The sequence below is a fragment of the Podarcis cretensis genome (genome assembly GCF_951804945.1).
Source record: "Podarcis cretensis genome assembly, chromosome: 1".
In the NCBI taxonomy this organism is placed as follows: domain Eukaryota; kingdom Metazoa; phylum Chordata; class Lepidosauria; order Squamata; family Lacertidae; genus Podarcis; species Podarcis cretensis.
In genome coordinates this window covers 33795611-33813588 of record NC_137170.1, presented here as the reverse complement: position 1 = coordinate 33813588, position 17978 = coordinate 33795611, and the positions used below count along the sequence as shown (strand labels likewise).

The 17978-nt window shown below is 45.2% G+C and overlaps 1 protein-coding gene and 1 long non-coding RNA gene across 3 annotated transcripts in view; one reads left to right on the top strand and one right to left on the bottom strand.

Moving 5' to 3' along the window:
• The window catches only part of MIPOL1 (mirror-image polydactyly 1), a 197543-nt gene that overhangs the window by 145855 nt on the left and 33710 nt on the right, over window positions 1-17978 (top strand). For both annotated transcript variants that reach the window (XM_079955028.1, XM_079955029.1), the window contains exon 11: window positions 17079-17309. In XM_079955028.1, coding sequence (XP_079811154.1) covers window positions 17079-17309 — 231 coding nt within the window. The remainder of the gene's footprint in view (window positions 1-17078; window positions 17310-17978) is intronic.
• On the bottom strand, window positions 3780-15657 carry LOC307204456. Its single transcript, XR_013833698.1, has 3 exons — window positions 15630-15657; window positions 5593-5666; window positions 3780-3850 (listed from the first exon to the last, which is right to left on the bottom strand). It is a non-coding gene; the product is annotated as an uncharacterized lncRNA (long non-coding RNA).

Below are 17978 nucleotides of genomic sequence, written 5' to 3'. Positions count from 1 at the left end.
TCAGACTGAGGGGAGTTTAAGCCTAGGGTTTTAGTGGAGAACTAGTGAAAGGGAGCCTGGCTTCTGTGTGCATGCATCTGCTTCACTCCCACCCCCCTACCCCATCCTCTTTCTCTCTTTTCAGGGAGTTAGCTTTTTTTGTCTTACAACTTTTAAAGTATGTGGATGTGTTTTAACTGCCTCGAAATTCTCCAAACCTGTCATGGCCGACTGCTAGTGAATATACAAATAAAAAAAAACTACCTTAAAATAACATTAGCATTTTGACATATGCCCACAGAAGCCAAGCAAGTCAGAGTGATCCCATTAGCTCAATGTGATCCCATTAGTTGAATTGTTCTGTCTGCCTCCTTTCATCTAAGGAGCAGTTCTCACATTCCATTTGTCAGTACTTGATGAGGCAAGCTGCTGACATTCTTCTCCTCCATAGTATATTCTCTTGTTCTAAAATCTTATCTACCTTCTTTCTCCCACATCCCAGATCTCGCTATTAAAGTAATCTTGTGTGCCCTACATCTAAATTTGATAAACCGATCTTAATAGTTTACCATTTTAGCACACGATGCTGATTCCATGTCTATCCCTGAACTTTTAACAATCTCAGCATGTGTGTGGCTTTGACAGGGGACTTATTTCAGCCCAAAAACAAAACTTGAGTTGACAAGGGTTACTTCCTTGACCCCTTTACATGTTCCTCTTTGAAAAAGCCATGCCTGTACTAAAGAGTCACCTTCCCAGAGTGTCAGAAGCTTTTTGAGTATTGCTGGGTGCTTTAGATTTGGGACACAGGTCCATGGTGTAAATCTGCATAAAATTTGCATATGCTGATTTATGTGCATAGATGCAAACTTGTGGCAGCTCTTCAGAGGGAAAGCCACCCTGTAAGCAACTTTTATTTTTATTTTTTAAGTGGGGGTGAAAGGCAGGAAATCTAGGGCCCCATGCAAATGAGCAGGGGGTTCTGTCTCTCTGGGCCACCCCTTAACAATGCCCCAGAGGCCAAGCAGCTTACGAAAAGGTCATGACCCAGAAAGTTCTTCCTGAATAGTGGATCCTAACATCCTCCCTCTCAATTCCATACCAAAGCATTAGTTTACCTTCAGCACACTAACAGCTATGCTGCATTCAGCGGAAGTGTTTACATTGGGAACCATGCAGTGATAACATTCAGAGTAAATAAACTGATATTGTGACCAATGAAATAATGTTAAAACTTGAACTGGCAGGGAGCAAATAGCACCCCAAAACAAAAATTTAAATATGTATTTTTAGGCTTGATAGCTAATAAGTGATGGTCCCCTTAGTGATTGATGGTCATTAATGTTTCACCCAACACTGGCAAAACAATAGGTTGCTTTACTTCAGGTAACCCAGAATTCTTTTCTTTTTCTTTCAAAATGTATTTATCTGTTCTAGTAAGATAAAATTGATTTTTTTTTTTTAGTAAACTGCATTTTACCTTTTTTGCAGGCAGTTATTTGATTCTAATAGGTGTCCTATAGGGAATACTGTTAAGATTTAGTAATTATTGAGAGCTTTAATTCCAAGACGTGTTGTTAGCTTTAAAATATATCACTGTGAAGTCTTAGCATATTGTGGTATTTACCCAAGTGGCAAATAAACAGGTTTTCCAGTTAGAGGACAATTTATACACAACACAGCAATGTTAACATATATATTCTGGACTTGTGGGTATTGGGCATGCTGCTTTATGGAAGCGAGCAACTTACACCTGCCAGGAGAAATACCTTGATGCCTTTCACATGTGCTGTGAACATCACATGGCAGGACAGAGTCTCAAACAAAAATGTGTTCTCCCAAGCCCACATTCCTAGCTTGTTTGCACTTCAGTCCCAGCGACGTCTGTGCTGGCTTGGTCATGTACACAGAATGGAAGATGGCAAGATCCACAAGGACGTGCTGTACAGGGAACTGGCTTCAAGTCCTAGGACTGTTGGCAGACCAGCTCTGCATTACAAAGATGCCGGCAAACATGGCATGAAGGATGGCAACATTAACCCTGCTGTGTGGGAATCCCTTGCAGACAATTGCAGTGCCTGGAGACAGATAGTCAAGTCAGCAGTTGACCAGACGAGGAATGACCACTGGGAGGAGCGCAGAGAGAAGAAACTCCAGGGTCCACCTGTAGTAGCAAAACCGACACCACTTTCTGCCTCAGCTGCAACAAGACATGTATCCTTCTCTACAGCCACAGCTGGCGCTGTAACTCTCCAATGGTTTGACTTTCCCTCCGAAAGCACACTCTTCCATTTTCTCCTGACAGTGTCTCAACTGAGCATCCTCCCCATCACATGTATAACCTTTTACTGTGGATCCTACATCCATATGAGAAGACCCTCCTCACTTGACTTTGTGTTGTCTGTTTGTAGCAATGAGTCGAAAAGAAACCCAGGCGGGGAATGGGACTTAACAGTGTGATCATATACATATCTACTCAGAAGTCACATTCAGTCAGACCTAATTGCCAGATAAGTGCATATGAGATTGCAGCCTGAGAAGGTAAGTCACTGTCCTTACCTGGTCCAGCATAAGACATTCTGCTCTCTGAGGTGAAAGGTACATTCCAAGTACAGAATGTAACCCGACTGCCAGCTGAATCTTACTTCAGCACTGGTGGCATGAACAGTGCTCTCCACTGCACCAGAAGACAGTAGGCTACCTTAAGGGGTGCAGACAGACCACATGACACTCACAGCTCTATCCTCTCAACATCTTACCTCAACTCCCTGCCTGCCTCACAATTACCAGACCTGCCCTCCAGGCTCCAGATAGAGCCATCTCTTGATTGGAGCAAACTTTCAATTTATGATCTTGTTTTTCTAAGCCTTCTCCAGGATATACAGCCAGCCCCTGTGTTTTATTGGTTGTTTTAGTCCCATGGTATCAGCCCTGAACATGGGGAAAACACCATCCTCTTGACACAGTGGTCCAGGGTGGCTGAGGTTCAGAGACATCCCTGGTCTTTGATGTCTTCCAAGATTCATTTAAAGTAGCCTATGATGTAAAGCGTGGGACACAGGTGGCGCTGTGGGTTAAAGCCTCAGCGCCTAGGACTTGCCGATCGAAAGGTCGGCGGTTTGAATCCCTGCGGCGGGGTGTGCTCCCGCTGCTCGGTCCCAGCGCCTGCCAACCTAGCAGTTCGAAAGCACCTCCGGGTGCAAGTAGATAAATAGGGACCGCTTACCAGCGGGAAGGTAAACGGCGTTTCCGTGTGCGGCTCTGGCTCTGGCCAGAGCAGCGATGTCACGCTGGCCACGTGACCCGGAAGTGTCTCCGGACAGCGCTGGCCCCTGGCCTCTTAAGTGAGATGGGCGCACAACCCCAGAGTCTGTCAAGACTGGCCCGTACGGGCAGGGGTACCTTTACCTTTTACCTTATGATGTAAAGCATAGGTGCTGCATGGTCAGCTATTTTCATAAATGGACCAAGCCCAAGGAAGTTAGAGTCAGAACCTGGAGACTGATGATTGCTTTATATCCGTGTGCGTATGTGTGTGTGTTTGTGCATTGTTGTATTCTTTTGAGCCAAGAACTGTGTAGCAACATTTGGAGAAGCGTGAAGTCCAAAAGATGATGACATTCTGAACCATGTATTGTTCTGGAAGGTGTGGATTAGATCACTTCACTTAAGAATGCAGACCAAATGACATTTTCTTCTATCCCTTGGAAGTTTATAATAAATTAAAAGGTCATTGCAGCTGTAGAGGGAAAGACTCACCTGACCAGTGAGAAGGGATTATATAAGATGCAGCATTCCAAGCCTAAACTGCTCTGACTCCTTTTCTCACGTTTCTGCCTCCAGTAAAAAAAGGGGGAGCTCTCAGGGAACCCTGAAATATAAATGTGGGGGTTAATTCCTTGGCTTAGTTGGTGAGCACATTTCAACAGAAGTATGAAGAAGAACTTTCAGAGTTGTCATGTCATAAAAAGGCACGAAGAGAATCTTGCTGGATCAAGCCAAAATGCATCTAGTCCAGAATTCTGTTTTTAACTGGGGCCAACGAGTTGTCATCCCAAAATTTGGAACAGTCCTCCCCTGTTTTTTGTCCTATCAGGTTTTAAGTGCACTGGCCCTAAACTTGGAGATTGTTGTTAATCACCATGACTGAGAATGCAATCTTACACATGTTTATTCCTAAGTAATTTCTGTTAGGAGAAATACGCCACACTGTTTTGATCCATTAGTGGCAAGCATTTCTGCTTGCCAGATGGAACAACCCCCCTCTCAGCTCCCCACGTGCTGTTTTGGGGGTTCTCCCAAACCACTAGTAGATTTTTTTGGGGGGGAGCCCCATTATGTTAGTGGGAACCATACACTAGCTTCTGCTAATGTGCCAGGTTACTTCAATCTAGCCCATTGTATCCAGTGGGGTTTACTCCTTAGTAAGCGTGTCTAAGATTGAAGCATTATAGCTTCCAGATGTGCAGTCATGTTAGCATGTAAAAACAATTTGGAGCATCATGGTGACCTGAAGACTAATGAATTGATTATGGGTCAGGAATGGGGAACCTGTGACCCTCTAGAAGTTGCCAGATCATAGCTCCCATCATCCCTGCTTTTTGACCATTGTGGCTGGACTGCTGGAGTCTAGTAACATCTGGAGGGCTGCAGGTTCTCAACCCCTGGCATAGGCCTGTGTGACTAGAGTCCAGCCAATGAAATAAACTCTAGTCCACCACAACTTACCATACCATGGTGAATTTGTCAATCTTTAGGATGTTTTGTTGCTACAGGACATTATGCTGTTTTCAGCTGATTTCCTGCCCTCCATTAATTTTCCCTGTCCCTTTCCATATCATTTTTGAGTGCTTTGGCAGAAAATCTGTATATAAATGTGGCACGCGATGTTGCAGCTATACCCTTATTGAGGGAAGGAATCCTACGTGTCTAGAAGTGGGCAGTGCCAAATCTACCAACATTAATGAAGACCTAAGTCAAAGTCCGGGACGCAGGTGGCGCTGTGGGTTAAAGCCTCAGCGCCTAGGACTTGCCGATCGAAAGGTCGGCGGTTTGAATCCCTGCGGCGGGGTGCGCTCCCGCTGCTCGGTCCCAGCGCCTGCCAACCTAGCAGTTCGAAAGCACCTCCGGGTGCAAGTAGATAAATAGGGACCGCTTACCAGCGGGAAGGTAAACGGCGTTTCCGTGTGCGGCTCTGGCTCTGGCTCTGGCTCTGGCCAGAGCAGCGATGTCACGCTGGCCACGTGACCCGGAAGTGTCTCAGGACAGCACTGGCCCCTGGCCTCTTAAGTGAGATGGGCGCACAACCCCAGAGTCTGTCAAGACTGGCCCGTACGGGCAGGGGTACCTTTACCTTTACTTTAAGTCAAAGTCCAGCCGTATGTAAACCAGAACATAGTCCTGCAAGTGAGACATGCAACAAAAAGTTATAGCATGGAGTTCTCCTGTTCAGTGCTTCAGTTTGTCTGGATTCTCCATTCCCCTTGCCACCCAGTTTTCTGCCCCCCCCCCCCCAATTCACTGGCCATTGAGCAGGGCTGTTTTTCCCCTTAAGATTTGTTTCTTCCCTCCTAAATATTTTTTTTCTATTTTAAATATTCAGCTTTCCCCAACCTTGCTGATACCGTCCTCTTGTTCATGAGTGTTGCTGTTTTGGTTCTGTAAGCACCGATATATACCTCAGAACACTGAAAATGGACGAGATGGTTAAAATAAGGAGATGGCTGCAGAGTTAACCTCCCAAAGCACGATGAAAGCCATCCTTTAGTTTAAATCATTTGAAAATTCTTATTTTTTTGATGATAATAATAATAATCTCAGAACACCTTTTCATGGTAATATTATTTGATGGGGGGAGGGGAGCCCTTGTTATAATACTGCCCTTTTTACTCAAGGAATGCTGGGGTAGGGGAATGTCTCTTCATTGTGTTACTCTTGACACCATCTGCTGTTTTAATGAAAGCAATTTAAACAATAGACAGTATCAAGGACTAATGAAACCAAACATAATTAGCACGAAGTAACTTATTGCACAGCTCAGATTAGTTTAGCTATTTATTCGATGAAAGTAAACTTGATAAAAGGTGACTTTTTTCCCTACGTTTCTCCTCTAGGGGCATCACACGCATTTCTGAATTCTGCTTTTGTCTTCCTGGCAGCCTGAGCTTTATAAGCAGCTTTTAGTGCAAGTTATTACAATTCTTTTTTGCATAAAGCGGGTCATTCGAAGTTCATCTGTAGGTGGGGCAGGCAAGGTGGATTGGGGGACAGTTCTAATAGATCCATTTCAATAATTAAGTCATGCATTTCTTTTTTCCTGAACAAAACCTGTATGTCGGGTTTGGCCAGGTGGGAACTGTTTTCATGGCTGTTATCTTTGTCAAAAGGAATATTATGAAAATAAGGAATTACTGTGCATATTTTAACTCTTGATTAAACGCAGGAATCACAGTTCTCTCCGTGAAATGATTATTTAGGGACTTTAAAAAAATATATCTTATAGAGTGTCTGATTATTACCCTTCCGTTATCCCTGTAGAATACATTTTTAGGGAGTGAATGGAGCTAGTGTCAAAAACCATACAATAGTAATCAGCAGCATAGCCTTGTATCTATTATGATGTGCAGTTGTATTCCCTGCTCCTTTTTTAGACTTGGTGGTGGGACACCTGACCCCTCCCTGCCAAGAACCTTTTCAATCCAGGGGTCATAGCTAGACATGGAACCAGGGCTTGTTGGCGGGTAAAGGAGCTACATCTACTTAGAAAAATGACTGCATTGCTATTCTCTGGAAATATTTATTTCATTCTAGGACACTAAATATGATTGAAGCAAGCAACCGAGACCAAGAAACTACAATAGGCAACAAGAGCTTCTTAAAAGGATCATTTTAGTTTGCCAAGACAACTCTCCGTTCGCAGCGGATGGGCCAAATTCTGCCCACTTTTTCTCCAATACCCTTCCATAGGCCCATAGGGATGCACTTTTGCTAGTGTAACTTTAGATGTACTTTGCCTCAGAAGCATTCAGAAATGTATTGGGTTACGCAGATTTCTCTGATAAAGTTGCAGGAAAGGCAATTAAAATGGTAAGAGGATCATCTTTAGGAAACAGATTTAAACAGATAGGGTGTTTTAGGCTAAACAGAGATGATTCCAAGAAGGCATGATGGAGCTGTATAGAAACGATGAATGGTGTGGATTAGATTCTAAATCAAGAAATGCTGTCCAAAAACTCAAGGCTACAGCCTAAATGGAAAGAGGAAAAGCCAGTACTACCACATAACTGAGGGACGCGGGTGGCGCTGTGGGTTAAACCACAGAGCCTAGGACTTGCCGATCAGAAGGTCGGCGGTTCGAATCCCCATGATGGGGTGAGCTCCCGTTGCTTGGTCCCTGCTCCTGCCAACCTAGCAGTTCGAAAGCACGTCAAAGTGCAAGTAGATAAATAGGTACCACTCTGGCGGGAAGGTAAATGGCGTTTCCGTGCACTGCTCTGGTTTGCCAGAAGCAGCTTAGTCATGCTGGCCACATGAAACGGAAACTGTACGCCGGCTCCCTCGGCCACTAAAGCGAGATGAGTGCCGCAACCCCAGAGTCGGTCACGACTGGACCTAATGGTCAGGGGTCCCTTTACCTTTACCTTTTACCACATAACTGACCTACAGATATTGGATGACATTGAGCTAATGAATAATAATAATAATAATAATAATAATAATAATAATTTTTATTTATATCCCGCCCTCCCCAGCCGAAGCCGGGCTCAGGGCGGCTAACAACAATAAAACAGTAAAAAAGTACAGCACAAACAACACTCTAAAATCATTCATTATAAAATTAATTAAATTCAAGCCACTGGCCACCATTGGGCCAGAGCTCCGCGAAGATTGCCGAGGGAGGGAGTCAGGCTGTGCCCTGGCCAAAGGCCTGGCGGAACAGCTCTGTCTTGCAGGCCCTGCGGAAAGATGTCAAGTCCCGCAGGGCCCTAGTCTCTTGTGACAGAGTGTTCCACCAGGTCGGAGCCACAGCCGAAAAAGCCCTGGCTCTAATTGAGGCCAGCCTAACTTCTCTGTGGCCTGGGACCTTCAAGATGTTTTTATTTGAAGACCATAAGTTTCTCTGTGGGGCATACCAGGAGGGGCGGTCCCGTAGGTACGAGGGTCCTAGGCCGTATAGGGCTTTAAAGGTTAAAACCAGCACCTTAAACCTGATCCTGTACTCCACCGGGAGCCAGTGCAGCTGGTATAGCACCGGGTGAATGTGATCTCGCAGCGAAGACCCCGTAAGGAGTCTCGCTGCAGCATTCTGCACCCGCTGGAGTTTCTGGGTCAGTCTCAAGGGCAGCCCCACGTAGAGCGAGTTACAATAATCCAGTCTGGAGGTGACCGTCGCGTGGATCACAGTGGCTAGGTCAGGGCGAGAGAGGTAAGGAGCCAACTGCTTAGCTTGGCGGTGATGGAAAAATGCTGCCTTTGTTATAGCTGCAATCTGCGCCTCCATGGAAAGGGAGGTGTCGAAGATTACACCCAAACTCTTAACGGACGGTGCTGGCACTAATTGCGCCCCCGCAAGAGATGGGAGTTGCCCCCCCAATCCCATATCGTCCCGTCCCAGCCACAGGACCTCTGTCTTCGAAGGATTTAGCTTCAACTGGCTCCCACATCACCATCCTGCCACAGCTTCCAAACATCTGGTCAGTGTGTCTGGGGCTGAGTCAGGATGGCCATCCATCAACAGATAGAGTTGGGTGTCATCGGCATACTGATGGCAACCCAGCCCAAAGCTCCGGACAAGCTGGGCGAGGGGGCGCATAAAGATGTTGAAAAGCATCGGGGACAGTATCGCACCCTGAGGTACTCCACACACCAAGGAGTGGCGCGATGACAATTCCCCCCCAAGCGCCACCCTCTGTCCCCGACCAGAGAGAAACAAGCGCAGCCATTGAAGGACTGTGCCCTGGATCCCCACGTCGGCAAGGCAGTGGTCCAGAAGTTCGTGATCGACCATGTCGAAAGCTGCTGACAGATCTAGAAGAATCAGCAGCCCCGACCCGCCTCGATCCAGCTGTCTAGGAAGATCATCTGTTAGGGCAACCAGAGCCGTCTCGGTCCCATGACCAGCGCGGAAGCCGGACTGGAATGGATCCAGAGCCGATGTTTCATCCAGAAACCCACCAAGCTGTTCAGCAACCGCTCTCTCAATCACCTTACCCAGGAACGGAAGATTCGAAACCGGGCAGTAATTGGATAGATCTAAAGGATCTAATGATGTTTTCTTTAAGAGCGGGCGCACCACTGCCTCCTTCAGTTCCCCTGGGAATGTCCCCGTGCCAAGGGACAAATTGATGATATCCCCCAGGAGGGCCCGCACCTCATCTGGACACGCTCTATTCAGCCAAGACGGGCACGGGTCGAGAGGACAGGTGGTGGGCTTTCCAGCTCGGAGGAGTCTGTCCACATCGGCTGGGGATATCCGGTCGAAGTGGTCTAATACTGGACCCGAGGACAGTCGAGGGGCCTCCAGTTCCTTTATTGTATCCAAATTGGCAGGGAGGTCATGGCGGAGCAACAAGACCTTCTCTGCAAAAAAGCTCGCAAATGCCTCACAGCTGTGTGTCAAATTGTTATTTAAATTTGGCTGTCCTTCAAGGGAAGTTAAAGACCTAATTATACTAAATAATTATGCTGGGCGAGAGCTAGCGGAGGCAATGGAGGCCGAGAAGTAGGACTTCTTAGCAGCCTTCACTGCCATCTCGTAGGTTTTCATAAAAGCCCTATAAGATGTTCTTGAGGCTCCGTCACGGGCACCCCGCCATACTCGCTCTAGCCGTCTGAGGTCCCGCTTCATTTTCCGGAGCTCCTCGGTAAACCAGGGAGCCTGGTTTCTGCAGGATCGCAGAGGGCGCTTAGGTGCGATCTCATCGATGGCTGCCAGGAGCTGGATATTCCAGCCCTCAACAAGCTCAGTCAATGAGTCGCCAGGGGGAGCAAGGTCCCGCAAGGCTTGGCGGAATCTATCAGGGTCCATCAGCCTCTGCGGGCAAGCCCAAATCAGCTCGCCACCTAAGCAGGGTGGGGGTGGAAAGTCAATCCTGGCTTTCAGAGCGTAGTGATCAGACCATGGCACCTTCATCGAAGGAGACATGATCAAATCTATACCTACGCCAAAGATCAAATCCAGCGTGTGGCCTGCTTGATGTGTGGGGCCCAAAACAAACTGGGAGAGCCCTAGTGTCGCCATGGAAGACACCAGGTCCAGAGCCTGTGAGGAGGGAGTGGCATCAGCATGGATGTTGAAGTCTCCCAATACCAATAGGTTAGGGAATTCCAAGGCTCAGCCGGCCACCGCCTCCAATAGGCCTGACAGGGTGGCTGCTGGTGCGCTAGGTGGCCGGTACACCAGCCAGACAGCCAAGCTCTCCTCGGAGCCCCACACTAGGCCAACACATTCAATGCCGGGGATCGATGGCAATGGTAGAGCCCTGAAAGGACAATCTTCCCAGATTAATAATGCCACCCCTCCCCCCCGGCCCACAGTCCAGGACTGGTGGAGGACGGAGAAACCCGGGGGCGCCATCTCTCGTAAGGTAACTGTTGCCCCTTCGCGCACCCAGGTCTCCGTCACACAAGCCAGGTCGACCCCCTGCGAGATAAAGAAATCTCGCAGGGTGGCGGTTTTGTTGCCTATAGACCTGGCATTGCACAGCACCAGTGACGGAGGTGAGTAATCCTTGCTCACCCTACCCTTGTCCCTCGGGATGAGGCGCAGATTGGAAGGGGTACGAGCATATCCATATCTCGATCCCCTTCACCTATAACATCTGCCCCCACCTTCAACAGAAGCCCTGCACAAGGACTCCCCCTCCCCCAGGAGTTGGCTCCAGTGCTGGGGGGGGGAGGGAGGATTCTAAACTTGGAGCAACTTTAAAAAAAATAACAATCCTGTTGTAATAGTTTGATGTTGGCTTCTTCCATTTCCCTTGTAATGTTATCTCAAGAATACTTCCAACCACAAAACCCGTGGTGTGATTTTTGCTGAAGATTCCAAAATGGCATTTGAATATATATGCGTGGATGCAGAATACGTATTGCTAGAGCAACAGCATTGCAGGCAGCAGGCAGTTTGCAACACCTCTGTCCCCATTAAGCTGCTCCTATTGTGAGCGAATAAAAGAGTAAGCAAATTCTGGCATAAGCAAATGGACATTAAAAAAAAAAGTTGCTTCTGATTCTTCTCCAACGTTTTTGAGATATTTGCCAGGAACATACAGGAAGCGGCTGATAGACAGTTAAATAGCTAATACAGTATACCTGACTGCATAATTAGCAAACAGTTTGCGTCATATGCAAAGTAGGCGTGGAACTGGGAAACTGGAATACAGCCTTTCCTTGTTGCAAAGGGGCACAAGAGGGTTGGGTTGCTTTCTAACAGGGTTGAGGAACCTGTGACACCCCACCCCCAGATGTTGAACTCCAGTTCCCATCAGTCTCAGCCAACATGGTCAATGGTCAGGAATAATGGCAGTTGTAGTCCAGCGACTTTTGAAAGGCACTAGTGTTTTAACAAGGAAATACAGGTCTTTAAAAGAGATCTCTTGATCCTTTTATAACAAAACTATTTTCTTACACACCAGAGGTGAATATCCACCATTCAAAAGATGCATTGAAATGCATTCCTCGAACCACTTTGCATCAGGGCTATAGAATTGCTGAACAAATTCTGCAGAGAGGGGGAAGATAAAGTTTCTTTTAAGAGTTCTTTAACATAATCAGTTTGATAGCAACCCAAAACACCTTTACTACCATTAAATATTTACCAAGACTTGGCTTTTGGGAGAAGGGCAGTTGAGAGCAGTGTGCTTGGCTCCATGCAATGGTATTGATTAGCTATCAGAAGGACATAGTTAATGAATAACTTTAGGCATTACTGAGCACTCAACATTCCTGTCAAGTTTTTTTTTTTTACCTGAAGATGACCTAAACTAAAGTCAGTTGGAACTGACACTAACCCTGCCGCAGATTGCTCAAGAATACGTATGATATGAACAAAAGGTTCAGACAAATCGGTTGATCAATGCTTAAGCAATCCATTCTAATGGCTGTTGTCATCACTGCTGGACTTTAGAACCAAGTGTGTTTACATTTAATTAGAAAGAACACACAGTTTACATCGCATGGTAGCTATCAATATCGAATTGGAATTGATTTCTGCTCTGTCTCCTGAATCACTATTTCCTTCAAGCTAATTTTTAGAAAGCAGCTTGCAAGATGAGCTGTATAAATTTTAAAGCAGGGTAAACCTATTTCCTGGGGATGATAATAAAAGTAAATGGCATATAGCACAGCCATTAAGTTGGACTTGCTTTTGAGGTGATTCCAGTGCCTCAGTTGTGTTCCAGCAGTGAGAGATTTGCTGTTATCAGAAAAGTGTCACTTTTAACTGAATGACCACTTCGCATAATTCTTCACTTTGCTGAAAATGTGGAGTTACTACTTCAAGTGTCTTTAAAAAACCCCACAAAAGATATATTAAGGTGACATCATGCTGTCAGAATGTTTTTGAAGCAGAGTGCTCTTTTGCTGGGGGTTTTGGCATTCTGCATGAAATTAGGATTGTTACTCTGTCTTCAACCTCATGTGCCCACTCTTCATGGCAAATTGGCCTTTTGAATTTCTCATGCTGCACAATTTTATGCATGTTTACTTATATTTATGTCTGATTGTGTTAAGAGGGATTTATTCCCCATGAAGAATGACTATAGTTCAGTAGAAGAGCGTGTTTAGGAGGACGCGGGTGGTGCTGTGGTCTAAACCACTGAGCCTCTTGGACTTGCCAATCGGAAGGTTGGCGGTTCGAACCCCCATGATGGGGTGAGCTCCCGTTGCTCTGTCCCAGGTCCTGCCAACCTAGCAGTTCGAAAGCATGCCAGTGCAAGTAGATAAATAGGTACCACTGCAGCAGGATGGTAAACACCGTTTCTGTGTGCTCTGGAAAGCTGTCTTTGGACAAGCACTGGCTTCCTCGGCCTGAAAACAAGATGAGCACCGCAACCCCATAGTTGCCTTTGATTGGACTTAACCGTCCAGGGGTCCTTTACCTTTACCTAGAGCATACACTTTGCCCTTGGATTATCCCAAGATCAATCCCTGGCATCTCTAGGTAGGACTAGGAAATACTTCTATGTCTGTCGCAAGTCAGGGTAGACAGAGGTGAGCAGCCTGTAGCCTGGGTGGTGCATGTGGCCCCTGACTTCATTTGATGCGGCCCTCCCTTGCCTCCTGAAGCTGTTTCATCCTTCCAACCCCTAAGAATTCTCTCCTTCCTCTTCTTAATTTCCTTTTTATCTGGATTTTGTTGTATCTCACTAAGCCATATTTAAAGTAGATCCACTGAAATCAAGGAACATTATTGTGTTTGTTTATTACGTTTATAGCTTGCCTTCTTCTCCAAGGAGCGCACGGTGGTGAACATGGTTCTTCCCCTTATATAATCCCCACAACAACCCTGTGAGGTAGGTTCAGCTGAGAGGCAGTGGTTGACCCAGGAACACCCAGTGAGCTTTTTGGCCGAGTGAGGATTTGAACCCTGTTCCTCCTGGTCCAACACGCTAACCACTGCACCACACTGACTCTTCTTGTTTTGTTTAGGCTTTTTATGACTAACTGAAGTCCATTGATTGAATGGGTACAGAAGAGGCCAACTCAAACATGATCTTTTCATGTTTCTTCATGTACACTTACCACCTGGCCCAGGGCGGGGCCTGACAGGCCTCACTAGGACAGTTGTTACTGCAAGAGGGGCACAGAGTGTTTTTAAAATGTTTTTTAAAATTTTCCTTTGGATTTTTTGTATGTGGGGGGTGGGGGTGGGATGGATGTTTGGTTGGGCTTGGGGAATTATTTTTTTATTTTGATGTTTTTGTAATTTTTACATTTTTGTTGTATTGTTTTATTGGTTTTGTTTGTTTGTTTACGGTGTTATTTTGTTCTTAGGGGGAGGGTTCAGGGCTGCCGGGGAGTGGGCCCCAGCCCACAAAATGGCTGGGGCATGTTCCACAGGGGGAGATGCACTGGGACAACCGATCTCAGTGATCACGGGTAGGAGGAGGAGTTACGCTAAGACTAGACCATGTCATTACAGAGGGGGCAGGTTTAGTCATTGTCTGAGGACTATCCCTGCCTCCGGGTCTGGTCCTGACCGGATGGATACTAGAATCAGCAAGGGATACCCACATGACCTGAAGGTGCTGCTGTGCAATGCCAGGTCAATGATTCATAAGACCACTGCCATCCATGACTTGATCATGGATGGAGGACTTGACCTGGCATGTGTAACAGAGACTTGGTTGGATGAAGCAGATGGGCCTGTCCTTGCCGCTGCTTGTCCACCAGGTTTCTCTTACGCACAGCAACCCAGGTCATGTGGGTGGGGAGGGGGGTTGCAATCTGCATCAATCCATTCCACCGTCAAATAGCTCTTTTTGTCAGAATGTTCTTCCTGGTGTTTAGTCAGAATCTCCTTTCTTGTAACTTGAATCCTTTGGTTCGGTCCAATCCTATGCATCTTTATTTGGACATAAATTAATGCACATGTTTTAACTTTTTTAAATTTTTAATTTTTGTAACCCGCCATGGGACCTGCAGGTGAACGGCAGAAAATAAATTGAAGAAGAACTGAATTCTAGGCTTCTCTTTATGAAACTCTTTAAGTGCCTTAAAAGCAAGACAGTGATGTCTTCAGCTTACAGCTTTACATTTTCCTTTGAAATGCTTGAGTATTTAATTTTTTTCCCGTCTCTTTTTGTGTGTGTGTGTGTGTGAAATGCGAGTCAATATATTTTATCTGCTACTCTTCCAGTGGTTTTTATTTATTTATTTTAGACTCTCTGCTCTGTGGATTTTTCGTATTTCTTTATACATTATTTATAGTTTCAGAATGTCCTTATTTAATTGAATAGGTACCTCGCACCATTTTCAAACAACCTCAGGTGGTAGGTGTAATGACATACCGATACTCTGACCTTTAACTTTTAGATTCCTATTAAATCAGCCATATTTTACTTATGCATGCGCAGAGGGTTTTAATTTCTATATGATCTGGCAATGCGGTCGTGTTTTCTGCAGAAAGGAAAGGGGAGTGCCGACACTCTTGACACAGAGTTCTGTTTGTTATTCGATGCTTACTTTTCAAATCTCAAAATAGGAAAACACAATTTATGCCTCATTTCTTACTTCCATGATGGTTCAAATGTGTGACATCCAATCTATCCAACCCAATGTTTGCAAGAAAACAAATATGCACATGGTGGGGAGAATGGCTCCCAGCAAAAGCAATATAGGGCAAAGATTTTAAAAAGCTGCTCAGATTATGTATTTATTTTAAACAAAAATAATTAAGGAAAGATATCCACTCATTCATTTATATCAGTGGTAACCTTGAAGTCACTGTTTCTCAGCCTAGTCTACTTCACTGGGTTGCTATGTGGAAAAACATTGGTTAACTGCATAAATACCACACTGTGGGATGGTAGTAATAACGGGGTAAAACTGTGATAAATAGTGCATCCTAAGCATGTTTCATCACTTTCCAACAGTGTGCTCCTATGCTTGTTTACTGAGAAGCAAGTTCAATATGGTTCAGTGGGACTTACTCTCACATAAGTGTGCATAGAATTGCAGACTTGGTAGCACATTTTAATTGCTCTTAACAGCCACTAACTGTCATCCATGGGATCTAACCAATCAGATGAACTGATTCTAAAAGACCATTGAATGTGCACCTGGATTTTGCTCCACCCAAAGCCAGCCTTAGATGTGGACAAGTAGAGTGCTTGCCCTGGGCACCAAGCTGAAAGCTGCACTGATTGTAGTGAACTCAGTATTTTTAACCTTCTTCCCCCACCCCACCTGCCCACCAAGTTCTACAGCACAGGTGGGGAACCTATGATGCTCTAGAAGGTCTTGCAGTCATTAAGTCTCAAGTCCTAGCTGGCTTGGGATGATCCTTAGCAGTGGCAACAGAGGAGGTGCGAGCCATACTGGTGCTTCTCAGACACTTCTGCAGAAATAAAGATATACGTATAGGGTTGTGTCCAATGGAGTTGTAACGTTAGCCCAAGGGCTTCCATTTCTGTAATGGAACGTCCCCTCTCTCTCCTCCCCCCACATATCCCCGAATTGGAGGGTCATGTGGAGAGAGGAGCAGGGTAGTTTCCATCGCACCAGCAGAAGTCTTGGTGCTAATGGGATGGTCTCGATGGATCCGTTCCCCAGGCTGTTAATGTATCTTGACATGGAGGATATGCAAGATCCCAAAACGAAAAGGAAAGGAAAGTGCTAATTATTCACACTTCCTCTGTTTCAGCTTCTGGGTAATGCCGTTGGCTGTAACAAAATATTATGCTGTTGGTCAATAGTACATTAGTATATTTAATCCTGGGTTTTTTATTTGTTTCGTGAGAATAGGCCATAGCACTTACCTCTACTTCATAGTACTGCTGAGAGGCAAGTGGTCTGTATACAGTGGTACCTCGGGTTAAGTACTTAATTCGTTCCGGAGGTCTGTACTTAACCTGAAACTGTTCTTAACCTGAAGCACCACTTTAGCTAATGGGGCCTCCTGCTGCTGCCGCGCCGCCAGAGCACGATTTCTGTTCTCATCCTGAAGCAAAGTTCTTAACCTGAAGCACTATTTCTGTTTTTGTTTTTTTATAAATTTTTATTAAGATTTTTTTAAATACAAATGCAAAAATAATCAACAATATAGCATATATCATAACATATTTTCAAAACCTCTTTGGACTCCCTCACACTATTTCTGGGTTAGCGGAGTCTGTAACCTGAAGCGTATGTAACCTGAAGCGTATGTAACTCGAGGTACCACTGTAGTACGATATGCGTGCATCATTATGAAAACATTGATTTAGTTTTGTGTTTATTTTTAATGTATTGTAGAACCATTAGCACGGGTGCTTGCTGTTTGAATTTTACATTGAAATATTTTGGCCATGGCGTATTTGTACCATCTTTTAAAAGTCCTCTTTTTACATGCCAAACCTGCTCTGACCATACTGAAAAGACCTACCTTTCTGTTTTTGCAGTTTACACCAGTCTTTGTCTCAAGAAGTGAACCTTAAGGATCAGTTCAACGCCACTCTCATAACTTATGAAAAAGCTCTGAAAAACAGAGAGGATGTTGTGTCGATGCTGCTGCTTCAAAATGAGGAGCTGACGACCCATCTTCAGCAAGCAGCAGAAGAGAGAGCAAATGCAGAATTGAAGTTTCAGCAAGCTTTAGAGGCTTCACAGGAGGCCAGTGAAAAACTTCAAAAGTAAGTACATTGTCTTTCTTTTTGGAAAATGGCATTTTTCAACTAAATGGGCCCCTCTTCCTGTGACACAAAGAGATTCAAGTTAGAAAACAGACAGAAATCCCTATTAAAGTTAGTGGGCCAATTCTTATCTGAATATTTATTCAGGCTTAATAGCAGAGCTATTTATTGTTATATCCAGCAACAAAACTGTAGGGTTTTTATTTGTCAGCTTAGCTTAGTTATAACATCTGAAGAAGAGATAGGATTCTTGTGTATTTATTTATCTTCTATAACAGAGGTCTTCTTCTTCGGCGATCACTTGTAGCCGAGTAAGATTGTCTTCCATAAACACGATTTTGACAATGTGTACGTAAGTGACTGTGGAGGCCAATTCTGGACCCACACGTCCTTCCACAGTGGGGACATTGGTTTCTGGGTAGAAGTTGATCACGGTGTGGATTTGCCAAGCATGCTTTCCTCTTAGCACGTTTCTCCCTTGCGTCCTGAGTTCAAGTGTCTTCAAAGCCCATGACACCTTTGGTAAAGGCTGTTCTCCAACTGGAGCACTCGCAGGCCAGTGTTTCCCTGTTGCTGGTGTTTATACTACATTTTTAAAGATTTGCCTTGAGACAGAACTTGTGACTATCCAGATGTTGTTGGACTCCAGTGACCTTCAACCCAAGTCAA